Here is a 17,226-nt window from a genome sequence, read left to right as displayed (position 1 = left end):
CTTCAGGAGCCCTACAAAAGGAGTCCCCGGATCTTACTTTGAGAACCTTTATAGCAGTGTCCAATGTTTTGGCTTCCCTGAGCCACACTGGAAGAAGAATTGTCTTGGGCCACATGTAAAACACACTAACACTAATGACAGCTGATGAGAAAAAAAAAAAAAGTCACAAAAAATTCTCATAATGCCTTAAGAAAGTTTACGAATTTGTGTTGGGTGCATTCAAAGCCATCCTGGGCTGCATGTGGCCCACGGGTTGGACAAGCTTGCCTTATAGGCACTGATTTCTACGGCTGTTTAAGGAAGATCTCAAGGAGAGGAAACATTAAGTTTCATCCCTTGTTATTGCAACATGAAGGGGGAGAACAGAAACAAATTTTCTTCACCAACTTTCCTGGTAACCTCCAGGACACACCAGCCCCACATGACCCACCAAGCACTGGCACTTGCAAGGCAGGGTCAGGACAAGCTCTTAGCACAGGCCCTTGGCAGAGAGAAAGGACAACAGACACTCTGGTTTGGAAAACAAAAGAATCAGCCGTTTTATTTCAAGACCTGTGTTCTGGGGCAGCAGGAATAAATAAGGAAGGGAGGGGATGGGGGCAGGGCAGGAAGGTTCTACGTCCTGCAGCACATCCCACACTTTGATCGATGACAGCAGCCGCAGCAGAAAATGCAGATGGGGAAGTGGGTGTCTCGCCTCCTTCGCCTCTGGAGCATGGGCTGTGAGAAGGAAGGGAGTGTGAGCAGGGAACCGACCTGGGCATGCAGAGGGAGCAAGGGCCTGGGAAGGGCGTCACTGGTGTGCTCACCATCCAGCTGGCCCTGGCTCCAGCTCTGTCCTGAGGTTGCAGCTCTGCAAGTTGTCCCGTCTGTGAAAGCAGAAGGGGGCGTTGAGGATGGCAGGGGGCCCAGCGGACCTCTGAGACTGGCTCCCAGCAACCTGCTCCTCTCCAAGTGGTTTAAACCCAGAGCTCAGCTGGACTCCTAGGAGGGGCCTTGCTTTCTTGCTTCTGCTCACCTTCCCATGGGTGGCTCTTCCTAAAAAAAAAAAAACTCCCAGATCCGCCTCCTCCTCTTTCCACAGCTCCTACTCTTCTTTGGGACATCATCTTCCCTTGCCTGGATGACAGTACCAGCCTCCTAACACATCTCCCTGCATTCTTGCCCCTCAATCCATTTGCCACATAGCAGAGTCACTTTTTTTGTTTGTTTTCTAGACAGAGTCTCCCTCTGTTGCTCAGGCTGAAGTGCAGTGGCACAGTCATAGCTCCCTGCAGCCTCAACCTCCTATGCTCAAGTTGATGCTGTCCCAAGTAGCTGGGACAGCAGGTGCATGCCACCACGCCCAGCTAATTTTTAAATTTTTTGTAGAGATGGGGTCTGGTTGTGTTGCCTAAGCTGGTCTCGAACTCCTGGGCTCAAGTGATCTTCCTACCTTGGCCTCCCGAAACTCTGGGATTACAGGCATGAGCCATGGTGCCCGACTGGCAGACTAATTTTTTTTAAAACGTGGCCAATGAGATTGTGGTTTTCTCCATTTTAAAAACCTATAGGAGGCTGGGTGCAGTGGCTCACGCTTGTGATCCTAGCACTTTGGGAAGCTGAGATGGAAGGATCACCTGAGTTCAGGAGTTCAAGACCAGTCTGGCCAACATGGTGAAACCCTGTCTCTACTAAAAGTACAAAAATTAGCTGGGCATGGTGGCGGGCACCTGTAATCCCAGCTACTTGGGAGGCTGAGGCAGGAGAATTGCTTGAACCCAGATGATGCCATTGCACACCTGCCCGAAAGACATAGCAAGACCCCGTCTCAGAAAAAAAAAAAAAAAAAAAAAAAAAGCCTCTGGGGGCTTCCTCTTTACTCCAAGGAAAAATCAGCATCTGTACAGTTGCCCACAAGACTTTGGGACTCTGCCCACCCTTCGGCCTTATCCCCAAGTCCCACCGTCTCCTCTTGCTCAGCCTGACCCTGGGCTATGCCAGCTCGTCCTCTCCTTGGGTCTCTGCTGCCTCCATCTCTCACCCTCCAAGACGAAGGCCAACTGTCACTTTCTCATGAAACACTTGCTTGACTGCCAGCCCCTTGACCGTGCCATGGGCCCGCCACCCGTGGCATGTGCCTGCTGTCCCAGCTACTTGGGAAGCTGAGGTGGGAGGATTGCTTGAGCACAGGAGGTCGAGGCTGCAGGGAGCTATGACTGCATCACTGCATTCCAGCCTGAGCAACAGAGGACAACCCTGTCTCTAAAAAACAAACCAAAAAAGTGACTTTACTGTGTGGCGAATGGATCACGGTCACTCTACCACCATCTGTTACGTGATTCACGAATAACATGTACTAGACACAATTATTTGTTCATGTTTTCATCAGTCTTTAACGAATTCCCTGACCAGGATGAAGAGGTCTCCTTTCTCATCTACCTTGTTCATGGCCTTGTCCTCACTGTCTAGAATAAGACTCCACACAGCGTAAGGGCTTTGTAAATACCCACAGAATTAGGACCTTCCAATCCCTGTCACTTGGTGCTTCATTGGTTTCTGTTCTTTTTTGGAGATGGAGTCTTGCTCTGTTGCCAGGCTGGAGTGCAGTGGTGCAATCTCAGCTCACTTTGCAACCTCCACCTCGCAGGTTCGAGTGATTCTCCTGTCTCAGCCTCCCGAGTAGCTGGGATTACAGGCACCTGCCACCACGCCTGGCTAACTTTTGTGTTTTTAGTAGAGATGGGGCTTTACCATGCTGGCCAGGCTGGTCTCAAACTGACCTCAAGTGGTCTGGGCATGAGCCACTGTGCCTGGCCTGATTCCTGTTCAGCTGCCAGTCCCCCTGAGCTGTCCTGAGCTCTGCTCAGTGCTCAGGTGTCTCTAGTGCCCTAGGCTGGGGCCTGGCTCTCCTATCCCTGCTGCCCTTCTAAGGACCCAGGCCACTGGGCTCTCACCTGTTGTGGGAAAACGGAGCCACTGGTCAGGCTGGCGAGGAGGAGAAGGAGGAGGAGGCAAGCGGCCCAGATCTGGGAGCTCAGTGCCATCGTGCTGTCTGTCTGGCTGTCCCACTGCTAGGTCTTGAGCTGGCTCTGGTGTCTGGGACCCAGTGACGGTGGCTTTTATGGGGCCTGCCAGGGGAGGCAGTGGTCTGGGCCCCCTCCCCTTTGCTCTGACTCATTTCCAAGAAGGTGGTGGCGCCGAAAAGGCGGGAGAGATAAGCGGGAACAGAGCGACAGGGAACAGGGTTGTGTCACCCTCAGCCGGCAGAGGTGTGTTCAGGGGGTGGGGCAGACGGGGTCACAGACACACACTGCTCATCAGCCATCTGGGGAGCCCTTTCCCCATCATGATGTCATTCTGCTGATTGGGAAAAAGTTACCCCTTTTGCTTCAGCGGTTAAGCAGCTTGATCATCTGAATCAAGGTTCCGCTCTCCTCCACCCACTTCCCTACTGCCTGCATGCACACAGAGCATGGCCAGCAGCTGCCAGGCTCCTCAGGAGTGTCCGGCATATTGGGGGAAGCATCCATTGCTTTAAGTTCTCACCACACATGCATAGATTCTGGCAGGGAACATTGGATAGCCCTGAGCATGGCGAGCATCAGCGTGTGCCCCGATCCGCACGTGGTGTTTTCCCAGCGTCAGACCCTTGAGACGTGTCTCTGGTAACTGGAAAATGTTTGAGCAAACTTTTGGCCATAAATGACAGCAGTAATATGGCCCAGTGCGGTGGCTCATGCCTGTAATCCCAGCACTTTGGGAGGCTGAGGCAGGAGGATCGCTTGAGCCCAGAGGTTCAAGACTAGCCTGGGAAACGTAGGGAGACGCCATCTCTACAAAAAAAAAATTTTTTTAAACAAATTTAGCCAGGCGTGGTGGCACACATCTGTAGTCCCAGCTACTTGGGAGGCTGAGGCAGGAGGATCGCTTAAGCCCAGGAGGTTGAGGCTGCAGTGAGCTATGATCGTGTGACTGCACTCCAGCCTGGGTGACAGAGCGAGACCCTGTCTATAAAACATAAAATAGCAGTAATAGTAATAGCTAACATCTGCTGTCTGATGAGTACATTTTACACGATAGCACATGTGTTGACTCACTTCTGCACCAACTCAGCCTGTGCCGCCTGTTCTCCCAGCAGCACTTGCTGCCCCACCTTCAGCTCTGCTCTGTATTCAGGGGCTGCCTTCTCAGTCACCCAACACCAGGGGCCTGGGCTCCCCAGACCCTACTCCCTTTCAGGAGCCTCCTCCACGTCAGACACTCATTTCCTTCACTTTACAGAATAGGCACTGAAGGCAGATATCAGGGCATGGCCCAAGCTTGCCCAGGCAGAGGCAGAGCTGGGATTCTGACCTGGACAGCCTGAACCCAGGACCTCTGCTCTTACCCACCAGGCTTCCCCATCTCCTCTAAAACACAGCAGGGTACAGTGGCATGCTAGAACTGGCTCAACAGAGCAGACCGTGCACATCTCGAAACTCTGCATTTACTGGCATCATGCCAGTACCCTGAAATCAGCAGTGGTGGGAGTGTTGACACCAGGAAATTGGCAAACCCTACAAGCCAGGGACGTTTTTGGGGAGCCGGTTCCTTAGGACACCACTAGCTGGGGGATGAACCCAGGTGGCCTGACTGCAGTGCCTTCATTCCTTTCCACTACCAGGCCCAGCTTAGGGTGCACATGGCCTAGGGGATCAACAAATCTTGGTTCCAGATGGGCCCTTGGACATTTTGCCACTTTGCCTTTCATTCCAGGGCCATCCAGTGTCAGCCCAGTCACCAGAGCCTGGGGATGTTGCTGTCGGGGAGTGAACACTTCTTCCTGACTGCTGAACCGCTGCCAAGGCCCACTCAGGCACAGAAATGGACAGGCCCTGCCATCTGCCTCCTCATCCACACCACGTGGGAGGCTCCTCTTGTCACAACTTGGGAACAAAGCAAGACCCCATCTGTACAAAAACCTGGCTGTGGTGCCATGCACCTGTAGTTGGTCAAGGCTCCAGTGAGCCGTGATCATGTGCCACTGCGCTCTACCCTGGGTGACAGAGTGAGATCCTGTCTCTAAAAACTAAATGAATAAAGATGGCCTCAGACGGGAATAGTTAGGAAAAGGAGACAGGACTCTTGAGGGAAGAGACGATTGGCGGGTGGGAAGGACATTTGGGAGGAAAGGCAGAGCATGGAGCTCCACAAGGTGAGCAGAGTGGCAGGCCCAGCTCCTGGGAGTGGATGGAGTTGAAGGGGGCTGCAGGATGAGGCAGGGTCCAGTGAATAGGGGCGTGCCCACCCGGGGACTCGGCAGCAGCCCCCAGCCCTACCAGGCATCACTGCATCTCAGCTCAGGACAGGTTTCATCATCAGCAGGGGCAGGGGTCACAGCATAGGCGCCAGAGCCTCGGTGCAAGGCGACAGGCTGACGGGCCAAGCTTGGCGCCCTGGCCATCTGCCCTTCCTGGGGGTGAGGGGCTCAAGGCCAGGCCCCACTATTGGCTGGTGCAGAGGGGAGGGCTTCAGCCCAGCAGAGCAGGGCCAGGGGCTGGTTGTGTTTTCAGAACTGCTGACACAGAGACCCCCACCTCTCCTCCAACATGGGACATGTCCTTGACCCCAGCTCCCCACACCCTCATGCATGCCTAGGCCCTCAAAGGGGACATTCATTCCTTAATTCCTTCATCCATCCAACCAACCACTGGGTACCAGGTGGTGCAGCTGGCAGGACTGCACACAGCCATGTGCACAACGGCGGAACCATGCTGCATGGAGCTCTGTAGACCCCAGGCCCCTCCCCATTCCCGAGATGGACAGACACACAAGCAGACAAGGCGGGGGCCACATGGGGCCAGTTTATTGCAGTTAAATACCTCTCTCTCTCTATTTTTTTTGTCAATTTTTCCATAAAGAAAATTAAAACACACACACACACACCCAAAGGGGAGCAGGGACCCAGAAACAAGAGGTGGGGTGGGACGTGGCCTCCCTGCATAGGTCCAGGCCCTGGGTGGCCCCCCAAAGGCTCCCCTCCTTCCCATCAGCACCCTGTCTCAGTACCTCCAGAGAGCAGGAGGCAGCGGGACACGGAAGGGCCTCTGTCCCCCTCCCTCTTGCCTCCAGGTGAGACCACTAGAAGTGCCGGGGCGTATTGAGGGCCGGGAGAAGGACGACAGACAGATGGATGGGGAGGGAGGATACTGTTTCCAAGTGGAGGAGGGCGGTGGGCACTGTATCCACAGAAATCCATTATTTCTCCCCGTTTTTTGTTAAAAATCTACTATAAAAAAACGCAGCTGGGGGAGGGGCGTGTGTCCCTCTCTGTGCTAAGGGCTGGGGAAGGGGGCAGCAGAGGCCGGCGTGGGCGGCGGCGGCTGCGCGGTGGCGGCGGGCGTCACTGCCGGGTGCTCTCGCCCACCATCTCCAGGTTGTGCTGCTGCAGCTGGGCTCGAAGCAGGGCGTTCTCATTCTTCAGCTCCTCAATCTGGCGGACACGACGAAGGACAAGGGAGCTGAGGGCCAGCGCCTTGCATCTGGGGCTCCTGGGCCCCGACCCGCTCCAGGCCCCGCACCCACCTGCTGCCTCAGGAGCTCGTTGTCCATCTGCAGCCGCTCGGCCTCTTTGAAAGTCTCTTGCATGCGCTGGTTGGTCTGGCGCAACTCCCGGATGTAATCGCAGGCCTTGGACAGGATCCCTCCTTTACTCTGGGGGTGAGGGGACCAGGAGCCTTAGGGTGGGCACCACCCACTGGCCTCCACCCCGGGGAAGACTCCCGAGCCCCATGGCAGTTGGACTTTCTGCATGCAAGGGTTGGGGGCCAGGCCCCCCACAGCCACTAAGGGTCCGGGATGCTCACCGCTCCCGTCTTGCTGTTGTCTGCATTACAGTCTGGAATGATTTTCGAAAGCTGGACGATCCAGTTGTTGATCTTGTCCCTTCGCCTCCGCTCCACTGCGGGAAAGAGCCACAGCCACGGCTTTGCTGACAGGGCTCGTGCCCGAGTGGCCGTCCTCACAGGGCAGAGGCTCAGCCCAAGGACACCCAGGCACAGCGCAGGCCCCACTGAGACCACAGCCCTGGGAAGTGAGGGGCCGCACCCTGAGCCCAGCTGGCCCCCAACCCAGCTTCTCAAGAGGAACAAAGAAACCTGGGCCCTCCAGTGCCACACACGCTTTTAGGACAGGCATCAAAGGTCAGGCACTTTGAGTTCGTTTTATGGGCCTGCCCGGCCATACTTGTACAAATTTGAATCGACAGTTAAAAATAAGGAAATTTCTCATGGTAATTGGCGTCACTGGCTTCTTTTGAGAAATGGAGCTCTGGTCACAGTGGGCACGTACTGGGAGGCAGGGATGGGCAGAGCTGCTCTTCGCAGGACTAGTGCCCCCTCTCTGGCTCCCATGGCCCCTGCACTGGATTCTCCAGTCTCCCCAGAGACTCTGGGCACCATGATTTTGTTTTTTTCCTCATCTCTAATTCCAAGTCTGACCATGTTTCACCCCTGCTTAAAATCCTTCCACAGGGTAATGGCAGATCCCAACTGGTATTTGCAGCTCCCAGGCCTGGCCCACAAGGCCAGGAAAGACACAAACCCTATGCTGAAGGCCAGAGATGGCAACTCACAGATTTTACTTAAAAAAACCCAGATTTGTGATTTTACTCCATAAAACTCCACAATCTCATGCCAACTGTGTCGGCCGGGTAGCAGCTGTCCCCAGACAGCACAAGCCTGTCTCTGGCCACATGCTGTCCTGATACCTGCCTGGGGTCTGTGTGCCACGGAGCCTGAGACCCCTGACCCAGGGCCTGCTAAAGCCAGGCTGTCCCAACCCTTCACTGCCTGCCAAGCCCCAGCACCAGGCACCGTGGGGACAGGAAAGAATGCTCAGCTACCCCAACTCCCACCCCACGGAACCCCAGCCCCCTGCCAGGGTGGCCCATGCTGTCTGTGACATTTGCGGAGGGGAACGAAGCCTACAGCTAGGGCGGATGCCGCAGGAAGGCCGGGGGTCTTTTCAAAGCCTTGGATAATGGTGATGCGATACCAGGCTGGGGTCCAGTGAACCTGAGAAGGAGGGGTGGGCCACAGCCTGCCCATTACCCTCACACCCAGAGATCAGCAGCTCCCCGGCCCCGCCATTCCCTGGAGAAGGCTGGGCCCACCCATCGGCAAACCCCTCTGGGCTGTGGCCGTGTGCCGCTGACTGGTCTCTCCCTGCCTCCAGTGCCTCCCACTCAGGCCCGAGTGACAAACCCCCCCGAATGACATGGACTCTCCTCCTCCCACCGTGACCACTCTTCCCTGGCCCCTCTTCCACCCTTGAGCTCTCTCTTTCCTCCAAAACCAATACCCAAAGATCAGAGGTCGCTATGGAGCACGGTCCAGGCCCTGCACTGGGCTCAGCGAGTGCTTGCTCCCCTATTACTATCACGGTGCGCTGAACCCTCCCACCAAAGACAGCCACACCTGCCTTTGGGAACTCTGGCCAAAAGCAACAGCGGAGCTGAGAGTCCGAGCCTGGAGACCCCGCTGGCGCAGTCTCCAGCAGAGCGCTCCTCGCCCAGGGGTCCGTGGAGGAACTTGGCAGATGGCCTTGTTTCGGCCTCCGCCTTCCCTCAGCCCTCTCAAGGGCTGGGCGCTGGCTGCAGCGACATCCTCTCCAGCGCGCGTTTACTTCTTACATGCCTACTCTCCACCCTACTGTGTGCCAGGCCCTCTGCCAGGCTGGGGTCCAGGGTGGAAGTAGCCCCAGTGCGCCCCGTTGGCACTCGCGGCACCACTGTGGGCAGGTGGCACTAACCCCATAGCATTTGTGTCACCACTGAAGATGGTACAAAGTGCCTCAGGAATGCTAGGCGCCGAGCCATGGCCTCTGCATGGGAATGGGGGTGGGATGAATCCTCAGAGATCCAGGAAACATTTGGGCTGGTTCCTGAGAGAAGGGCTCTAAGGCAGGCAGGTGGGAAGATCCCAGAAATGTTGGCTTGAAAACCATTTCAGGGTGTGCAGGGGCGGGAAGAGGTTGTAAAGATCGGTTGTCAAGGCCTTGCGTGGTCTGCTCGCACGTCAGGACCAGGGTGTTCTGTTCTATAGTGAATTTCAGATCCTCCTCTAGAGGCCCAGGCCCTTGAGTCTAGGCCCTGACTTCAGCAGGTGGTGATGCTGTCCAGCCTGTGGCTTCGGAACACCATCATGGCACATTTGAAATACAGGACCAAGGCCACGTTCATTCCACAGAAGCACTTCAGTAACTCCATAGGACACTTAAAATTCAGAGGCTAGGCAGGGTGGCTCACGCCTGTAATCCCAGCACTTTGGGAGGGCAGATCACATGAAGCCAGGAGTTTGAGACTAGCCTGGCCAACATGGCGAAACCCCGGCTCTACTAGAAATACAAAAATTAGCCAGGCATAGTGGTGTGTGCCTATAATCCCAGGGACTTGGGAGGCTGAGGCATGAGAATTGCTTGAACCCAATTGCACTCTAGCCTGGGTGACAGAGCGAGACTCTGTCTCAAAAAAAAAAAAAAAAGAGAAAATTCAGAAGCGAAACCTTCCAGGACTGAAGGAAGAAATGGACAAATCCACAAACATAATGAGAGACATGGACATCCTTCTCAATGACTGGTAGAACAAGTAGACAAAAAAAAAAAAACAAAACCCAGAATAGAAAGCCTGAACACTCAACCAGCCTGATCTCACTGACCTGGGGGGACATTCTGCTTGACGGCAGCAGACACCTGTCCTCGTCAATGCCCCAGAAGCTTCTGCCAAGCTAGGACACATTCAGGCCCGTCGGGTAAGTCTCATCAAATTTCAAGGAACTGAAATCATACAGAGTATGTTCCCTGACCATAATATAACTAAATTAAAAATCGGTAACAAAAAGATATCTGGAATACCCACAAATATTTGGAAATTAAGCAATCTGCCTCCAAATAACAGAAAGGTCAAAGAATAAATCACAAGGAAAATTGGAAAATACTTTAAACTGAATAACAAAAACACAACACATCCCAGTGAGATGTAGCTAAAGTGATGTTGGAGTGAACTGGCAACTCTAAATGCTGTTAGGCAAAGACAAAGCTTAAGAATCATCTCAATCCCTGCTGTGAAACATAAATCCTGTAAAATAAAGATTTTAGTAGAAAATTGAAAACAACAAAATTACCTTAAAAAGCTAGGATTGGGGCATGCCGGGGGAGCCAAAGCACAAAACCTAGCAAACTGAATCCAAAGTGAGTGGAAGGGGCCAGGTGCAGCGGCTCACTCCTGTAATTCCAGCACTTTGGGAGGCCCAGGCAGGTGGATAACCTGAGGCCAGGAGTTCAAGATCAGCCTGGCCAACATGGTGAAACCCCATCTCTACTAAAAATACAAAAACTAGCTGGGTGTGACAGGGGGCACCTGTAGTCCCAGCTACTTGGGAGGCTGGGGCAGGAGAATCACTTGAACCTGGGAAGTGGAGGTTGCAGTGAGCTGAGATTGCACCCTGTGACAGAGCGAGATTCCGTCTCAAAACGAAAAAACAAAAGCAGCATGAATTAGTAATATTAAGAGCAGAAATCAATGAAACGGAAGAAGCAATCCAATCTGGCACCTAAAAATCAGATTTCATATAGAAGTCTCGATTTCTGACTTCTCAGAGTGTCTGGCAACGGTGGCCCTAGATTCTGACAGGGCAGCAAGGGGAAGGTACTGGGCAAGGGCCACCCTTCAGGCAGGACACATGTGTCTCAGATCACTGGGGGCCCCCCACACCCTTTCATATTTTTTTCTGAGACAGGGTCTGGGTCTGTTGCGCAGGCTGGAGTATAAAATCAGCTCACTGCAACCTCCATCTCCCGGGCTCAAGTCACCCTCCCACCACAGGTTCCCAAGTAGCTGGGATTGTTACAGGCATGTACCACCAGGCCTGGCTAATTTTTTAATTTTTTTTGGTAGAGACAGGGTTCTGCCACACTGCCTAAGATGGTCTCAAACTCCTGGGTTCAAGTGATCCGCCTGTCTTGGTCAAAATGTAATCCTAAAAGTGCTGGGATTCCAGGTGTAAGGCACCACGCCCAGCCACACACCCCTTCCTAACATGCCAAGTGCACCTCCCTCCCTCAGGTCCCTGCAGGCATTTGAGTTTGCTCTGGGATGATCTCCTGCGGTACCAAGAAGTGGTGGGAAGGAGGGAAAAAAAAGTGAGAGAAGCGGATCTGAAATTCACCACAGAACAGAAACTTGGGGTTTGTGGCCATAAGGGAAGAAGAGGGCAGAGCTGAAAGCGGCTCTGGCCTTAAGTTTCTGGCTTGGGCAGCTGTGACAGGGGTAGCTTTTGCTGCTCTGCAAAGAGGGACATTGCATGAGAACCTTTGGAGAGGGGAGATGGCACATTCTGTTTTGGGCGAGTTGAGTTGGAGGCATTACAGGGATGTCCAAAGATGGAAATCTTGAACGGGTAGTTCAGAATGTGGGGCTGGAGTTGCAGTGAGAGGAATGGAACGGGATGGAAACACAGTTCCTTGCATTACCAGGAGCCAGGTGGTGGGCAAAGCCTGGGAGGACATCAAGGAACAGTCCTCAGCTTTTTGTGAGTCACACACTCTTCTGGAACCAAGAAGAAAGAGGAACACCTACAAGTGGGAACAGAGTTTGGGGGATACTGACCAAGAGCTTCCAAGCCTGTCGCTGGGCCTCACACATCATACACCTGAGGCCGACGGAAGAGGGGCTGGACTTTATGAAACACCAGCAAGACTGGGCGTGGCAGCTCAGGCCTGTAGCCAAGACTGGAGGACTGCCTGAGGCCAGAAGTTCAAGACGAGCCTGGGCAGCATAGCAAGACCTCGACTCTACAGATAAAAAAAAATTACCCCATGTGATGGCACCTGCCTGTGGTCCCAGCCACTCAGAAGCCTGAGGTGGGAGGATTGCTTGAGCCCGGGAGGTCAAGGCTGCAGTGAGCTGTGATTGTGCCACTGTACTCCAGCCTGGGTGACAGAGTGAGATCCCCTTCTCAAAAACAAAAGAAACACTCACAGCTAAAGCAGTTTCTCAACTTGTCCACTATGACAAATCACCTGACGAGCTGATGGAAAACACAGATTCCCCGGCACCCCCACCTACTCACTTGGAAAGGGGAGAGCCCTGGAAATTTCATTGTTAACAGTGGGGCAGGAGAGGCAAAGATCACAGGAGAGTCAGAGAGGGTGGAGGAAAGGAAGATTCCAGAAAGGAACAGAGGGAAGCAGGCAGCGTCAGATGCTTGGAGCCCAGACAGCAAAGGAGGCCAGCTGATGTGGCAATGGGGTCACCATGGGTGACCTGAAGTGGAGCTGTTTTGGTAGAGCCATGAGCCAGACGGTTGAGGGTACTGGGAGGATGAGCAGATGGGGCAGATGCTCTGCAAGTCAGGAAAGCAGACAGGACGGGGCTGGAGAAGTGGGCAGGTGACGAAGACTGCTTCACAGGGAGAGAAAGTCTCAAGACTGCCTGGAGTCACATTAACCGAGGGAGAGGCAGGAGTGAGAGTGGGGTGGGAAGGTCCCGAGTCCTCTCTTCAGCCTTACTGTGTGGCCACCTCGACTCACTGCATCCCCACCAGGTGCCGGAGGCAGCTGTGCTTCCAGCATTTCACAGAGGGAAGACAGGCACGGAGATTAAGAACCACCCTGATGCCCCACCATAGGTAAGTGGTAGGGCGGGGGCTGTTCTGGGGGCCCCTCAAACTCACTGCATCCCAAAACCAAGTTCAGATGCACCCCTTCCCTTCCAAGCATGGAGGGGAGTTCAGCACGAAACCCTGACTCTCCAGCCTTAGAGTCCTCCCCCCATTCCCCTCAACCTCTGCCCTGTCTCAGGCCTGACACCCGAGTGGTCTCCTATCTCCCAGCCTCTTCCCACCACCCTTGCCAGCAGCCTCCACACACAAACCCCTCCGCTGGCTTCTCATCACCCTGGAATAAAATCACTGGAGTCCAGACAGCCACACTGGGCACTTCTTCCAAGGTCCTCCACCATCTGGCCTGGGCAGCCCCCTCCACTGCGCCGACTTCCTCTTTCCTTTCCTGAATTCTGCTCTTCTGCAGACACACCACGCTGGCCCCAGTTCAGGGCCTGGCCTGTGTCCTAGCTCTTCCCTCTGCCCAGGACTCTCCTGAGGTTCTCAACAGGCCCCTTCCCTCAGGTCCCTTCAGGACTCTGCTTCAATGTCGCCTCTCGAAGAGCCCTTCAGAGCACAGTGCCATGCCGCCATCACCCGCCACCTCTTTCCCCAGCTTTCCTCTCCTGCCTGTGACTGCCTGTGCTGCCTGATGCCTGCTTTGGCTGTGTATGACTCCCATCTCTCCCACCAGAACACGCACAGAGAGCTGAGACCTCGTCTGGCCTATTATCTGCTGCACTGCCATATTTGAAGACACAAAACGGGGGCTGGCCGTAGTATGCACACGCTGAATGAAGGCCTGAACTCAGAGAGGAACTGCTCAGAACACAACTACCTGGGCCAGAGACCCCAGCCCTATTACCACTGTTAGGACTGAGATTCAGCGCCTCACTCAGGCATTCAAGGCCTTCCTGATCTTCCAGATCTTCCCTCCTGAGGCATTCCAGATGGAACTTCTCCCACAACCAAACCAGCACCCCACAAAGTAACCTGACCCAAACTCCCCTCTCCCTGGGGAAGCCTCACCCCAGCCCACTCCCTATCAATGTCCCACGAGACCCGTGAGACATGAGCCCTCTGGCCTTCGAGCCTCCCCGACACTCCAGGCCAGACTCCAGACCTGGCACAGGCCCTGTGCCGCTTGGCCCAGAACCCACGGGCAGTAAATATTTGTTGAATGATGGTTGTTTGGGTATAAGCACTCCCCTGGCACTTGCACGCTGCTGTGCCCACTACAGTGGCTACTGACAGGTGGGGCGGGGGTGAGGGGACAGCGCTGAAGGCCAAATGACCTGAGGTGAGACTTGGTGTTTCTGGAAAGGGCAGGATGCTCTGGCCTTAGGCAGCCAGAGGCAGAGCTTCATGCAGTTTCTCCCTCAGATGTGCTCCCTGGGGGAACAGACCTACTTCTGGAGGCCAGGCAGGCATGGGAGTGAGGGATGTGAGCATGACAGCTGCCACGTGGAAAGGTCAGCTCAGGTGAGCCCGGGCAGCCCCAATTTTCAAGTGGGGCAGGCAATCCGTATGGGAACGTGAAGTCCACCATCTTAGATGTGGGCCATGAATTCAAGATCACCAGCCGGGTCAACACATGGCCAGTTCCAGTTCACACTCCCTGTCCCTCTATTTCTGACACTGTACTCTCCCCTCGTTGCTCACTTTCTGCCTTTACAGCGTCCAGCAAAGCCCTCTGGAGCACTTGTGGCCCGCCTAGGACTGGCTTCCCTCTCTGTCACTCCACACCCTGGGGCTGGCTGAGCCTGTGAGGGCGGTGGTCGGGGGGGACCCGGAGCCACACCTTGTCCTCACCTTCATTGTGCTGGGCTCTTCTCCTCTCATCTCGGGGTGTTCTGGTTCCATCAATTTTTCTAGAAAAGGAAGGAAAAAAAGGGGCACGTATTATCGCAGATTTGTTTGCCCAAGCATTTGTTAAGTATTAGACTTAAAAATTATCTTTTTAAGGTAAATCCGTGTGCAGAAACGAGATGATACTTTCTTTATGTGCACTAAAGAAGTAGAAACAGGCAAAGAAAAAAAAAATTACACCATGTGCCCGCTTCATGCTAACTGCCCAGCTTCTACTCCAGAAACCCCTCCCTTCCTTCAGTTCCAATGCCAGGCCCTCCTGGTATCCCCTGCACATACGGAGAGTAAGGGTGTGTCCGGGGGGCGATCGTCCTCTGCGTTCCTGTCTGAAGCACATCCTGGGGCGTCATCATGACGTAGAACTGGCCTGCAGGGATAGTGGGGGTTAGTGGCAAGACAGGGTGAAGTCAGAACTGGTTGCAGGGGCTTCCCTCCCTGCTGGGCCCGTTGCCTCCCCGACCTGCCAACCTGGCTTCTTCCTCTCCTCACCTCCAGCCTGCAAGCTCTGGTCTGTGGTCTGTACGGACACAGCCGTAGTATCTCCCACACTAGACGCTGGGAAATAGGCGAATCGTGCCTCCCCGCTGACAGCCTCGGCCGCGGGGCTGCCACCATTGCTGAAGGGATTTTGGATCACAGCCTGGGGAGTAGGAGGACAGAGACTACCCTTAGCTTTCTCTGTTCCTCTATCCCGTCCCCTCATTGCTGTGCTTGGGGTTTACTGCATTCTCTGCAATTAGCAGGAGTGGGAACTCCTTCTGCGAGGAGGATTCTGTCCTGTGTCTCAGACAGCCCTGGAACATGGCAGGAGGTCAGCGATCACTTGCTGAGCCAATCCGTTTTGCACTCTAAGAAACTTTCCTCTTAGACACATCATTCCCATTTTGCAGAAAAAAAAAAATTCCAAGAGCACTGTCCCCAGGTTTTAAGGTGCACAAGAGGGATCTGACCCCATGCAGCCTGAGGCTTGAAGTCAGCATCCTCTGGGCGACACCTGCCCCACCCCCGCGGATCCCCAAGAGCAGAGCCAGTGTCCCCTCTCCACCCCTGGTCCAGGGGTGGCAGGGCACCTACCAGCGGGAAGGGCGCTGCAGGACCTGGGGGCACAGAGGCAGCGGCGGGGCCCGGGCGCTGGGCTGCCCCGTCCACACCCACCTGGGTCACAGCCTGCTGCCCGCCCGCGAAGGCAGCGGTGGACACGACGCTGACGGCGCCAGTCGTGTCGCCCTGGCCGTCCAGCTGACCATCAGTCACCTGGACTACGCGGTATGTCACCTGCAGGGGGCGGCAGAACGGCGAGGCGGGCGCTGGGGCCAGGTCCGAGCTTTCCCGGCGCGCCCGCCCGCCCGCTCGCTCGCCCTCGCGGCCCGCCGCTCACCTGTCCTCCATTTGTCTCTGTGCGGAACTGGTACTGGATGTTGTGGTCGCCGAACGCCGCCTGCTGGACGCTGGTGATGGCCACCGCTGTCTGCTCCTCCGCTCCTGGGCCGTCCCCGCCTGGGGCCGAGGAGGGTCGGGGCACGATCACGGCCGCGCCGGGCGCCCCCAGCCCTCCACGGGCGCGGCCGGCCCCGCAAACACTCACCTTCCTGCAGCTCGACGCCCTCCTCCGCCTCAGGTCCCTTGTCGTGGCTGCCGGGGCACAGGAGGGAGCGGGGTCAGCGCGGCCCGCGCCCCCGCCCCCACGCCCAGCTGCAGGGCCCCCGTCCCTCCCGGCTGCGCCTGAGGCCGGGGGCGCCGCCGGGGCCGGGGTCCGGGGGCGGGAGGCGCCGGGTCCCCCCCCGCCTCGGCGGCCTCCATTTTGAGCCGGGCCCGCGGCCGCTCGGGATCATGGCGGCCCCGGCCTGCAGGCCGCGGGGCCGGGACCGGGGCGCGGGGGCACGGCCAGGCCGGGGATCTTACCTGGCGGCGGCAGCAGCGGTAGCCGAGGCAGCGGGATCCAGACCCGGGTCCAGCATGTCCATGGGGGGGGGGGGGGGGGGGGGGCGCGGGGCCGGGGGGGAGGGGAGGGGAGGGAGGGAGGGAGGGGAGGGGGCGGGCGGCCGGGGGGGCCCGGAGCCCGGCGCTCACGCCGCGCGGCAGGAGGGGACGGAGGAGATACGGGAGCCGCTCGCGCTGATCACGGGGACAAACAGTGGGGTCATGTGAGGAGGAGATGCCGCCGCCGCAGCCGCCGCCGCTCCTGCAGCCGCTGCAGCCGCTGCCGCCTCCGCCTCCACCCGCCCGCCGGCTCCGGGAGGCCCGAGGCTCCGGGACGCCGCGCGGCCGCCCCCAGCCCGCCCGCCCGCCCGCCCGCTGCACGCGGCCCTCGGGCCTCCTTCCCTGAGCAGCCGCCGCCGCCGCGACTTTTTTTTTGAACACGGCCCGCCCTGGCTGGCCGCCGCCGGTGCCCTGGATCGCCGGCTCGCGCGGCCGCCGCCCGGCCTGGCCCAGTCCGGCGGCGGATCGCTGCTGCAGCCGCCGCCGCTTTCTATTTTTCCCCCTTTTTTTTTTCCTCCTTTACTTGAGCTGCGCGCGCGCGGCGGCGGCGGCGGCGGCGCGAGCCCGGGGCGGACGCGCGCGGGGGAGGCGGCCCGGGAGCGCGCGCGCTGGCTGTCTCCGGGGGCGGGCGGGAGCGCGCAGGCCCGCGGCTCCGCGGGGCGCGAGGTCGCCGCGCGCCGCCGAGGTGAAACGCGGGTCCGGATGGAACGTCGGGGAACCGGAGCAGGGGATCGGGTCGCCGGGGGCCAGGTGGGCT

At 56.7% G+C, this 17,226-nt stretch overlaps 2 protein-coding genes across 6 annotated transcripts; both read right to left on the bottom strand.

Annotated features, from left to right (window-relative positions):
- Nucleotides 1-514: 514 nt before the first annotated feature.
- HAMP (hepcidin antimicrobial peptide) lies at nt 515-3,258 on the bottom strand. Its single transcript, XM_033225723.1, has 3 exons — nt 2,937-3,258; nt 810-869; nt 515-720 (listed from the first exon to the last, which is right to left on the bottom strand). Exons 1-3 carry the CDS (start codon nt 3,024-3,026, stop codon nt 616-618), a joined length of 255 nt encoding a protein of 84 aa, XP_033081614.1. The 5' UTR covers nt 3,027-3,258; the 3' UTR covers nt 515-615.
- A 2,540-nt stretch (nt 3,259-5,798) lies between these two features.
- Nucleotides 5,799-16,694, bottom strand: USF2 (upstream transcription factor 2, c-fos interacting). 5 transcript variants are annotated; one of them, XM_033225718.1, is made up of 11 exons: nt 16,392-16,687; nt 16,075-16,121; nt 15,868-15,986; nt 15,564-15,764; nt 14,979-15,129; nt 14,769-14,856; nt 14,433-14,491; nt 11,627-11,811; nt 6,828-6,922; nt 6,547-6,675; nt 5,799-6,454 (listed from the first exon to the last, which is right to left on the bottom strand). In XM_033225718.1, exons 1-10 carry the CDS (start codon nt 16,451-16,453, stop codon nt 6,555-6,557), a joined length of 1,128 nt encoding a protein of 375 aa, XP_033081609.1. In that variant the 5' UTR covers nt 16,454-16,687; the 3' UTR covers nt 5,799-6,454; nt 6,547-6,554. The 5 variants fall into 5 exon arrangements, with proteins under 5 accessions (XP_033081609.1, XP_033081612.1, XP_033081611.1 ...); XM_033225721.1 differs by lacking the exon at nt 15,564-15,764 and having other exon boundaries at nt 16,392-16,694; XM_033225720.1 differs by lacking the exon at nt 11,627-11,811 and having other exon boundaries at nt 16,392-16,590.
- Between the last annotated feature and the right edge of the window lie 532 nt (nt 16,695-17,226).

Source organism: Trachypithecus francoisi, unplaced genomic scaffold (assembly GCF_009764315.1).
Source record: "Trachypithecus francoisi isolate TF-2019V2 unplaced genomic scaffold, Tfra_2.0 Lachesis_group12, whole genome shotgun sequence".
In the NCBI taxonomy this organism is placed as follows: domain Eukaryota; kingdom Metazoa; phylum Chordata; class Mammalia; order Primates; family Cercopithecidae; genus Trachypithecus; species Trachypithecus francoisi.
Note: the sequence above shows the minus strand (reverse complement) of the source record. Positions and strands in the feature narration are given on the sequence as shown.

Excerpts from the sequence above, each read along its gene's own strand:
- USF2 (XM_033225718.1), bottom strand. The coding sequence starts at position 16,453 with ATGGACATGCTGGACCCGGGTCTGGATCCCGCTGCCTCGGCTACCGCT. Across the intron at positions 16,122-16,391 it reads ACCGCTGCTGCCGCCGCCAG|CCACGACAAGGGACCTGAGG; the intron begins GTAAGATCCCCG and ends GTGCCCCGGCAG. Across the intron at positions 11,812-14,432 it reads AAGAGCCCAGCACAATGAAG|AGTCGAGGTCTTGCTATGCT; the intron begins GTGAGGACAAGG and ends TTTTATCTGTAG.
- HAMP (XM_033225723.1), bottom strand. The coding sequence starts at position 3,026 with ATGGCACTGAGCTCCCAGATCTGGGCCGCTTGCCTCCTCCTCCTTCTC. Across the intron at positions 870-2,936 it reads GCTCCGTTTTCCCACAACAG|ACGGGACAACTTGCAGAGCT; the intron begins GTGAGAGCCCAG and ends CTGCTTTCACAG. Across the intron at positions 721-809 it reads GAGCCAGGGCCAGCTGGATG|CCCATGCTCCAGAGGCGAAG; the intron begins GTGAGCACACCA and ends TCCTTCTCACAG.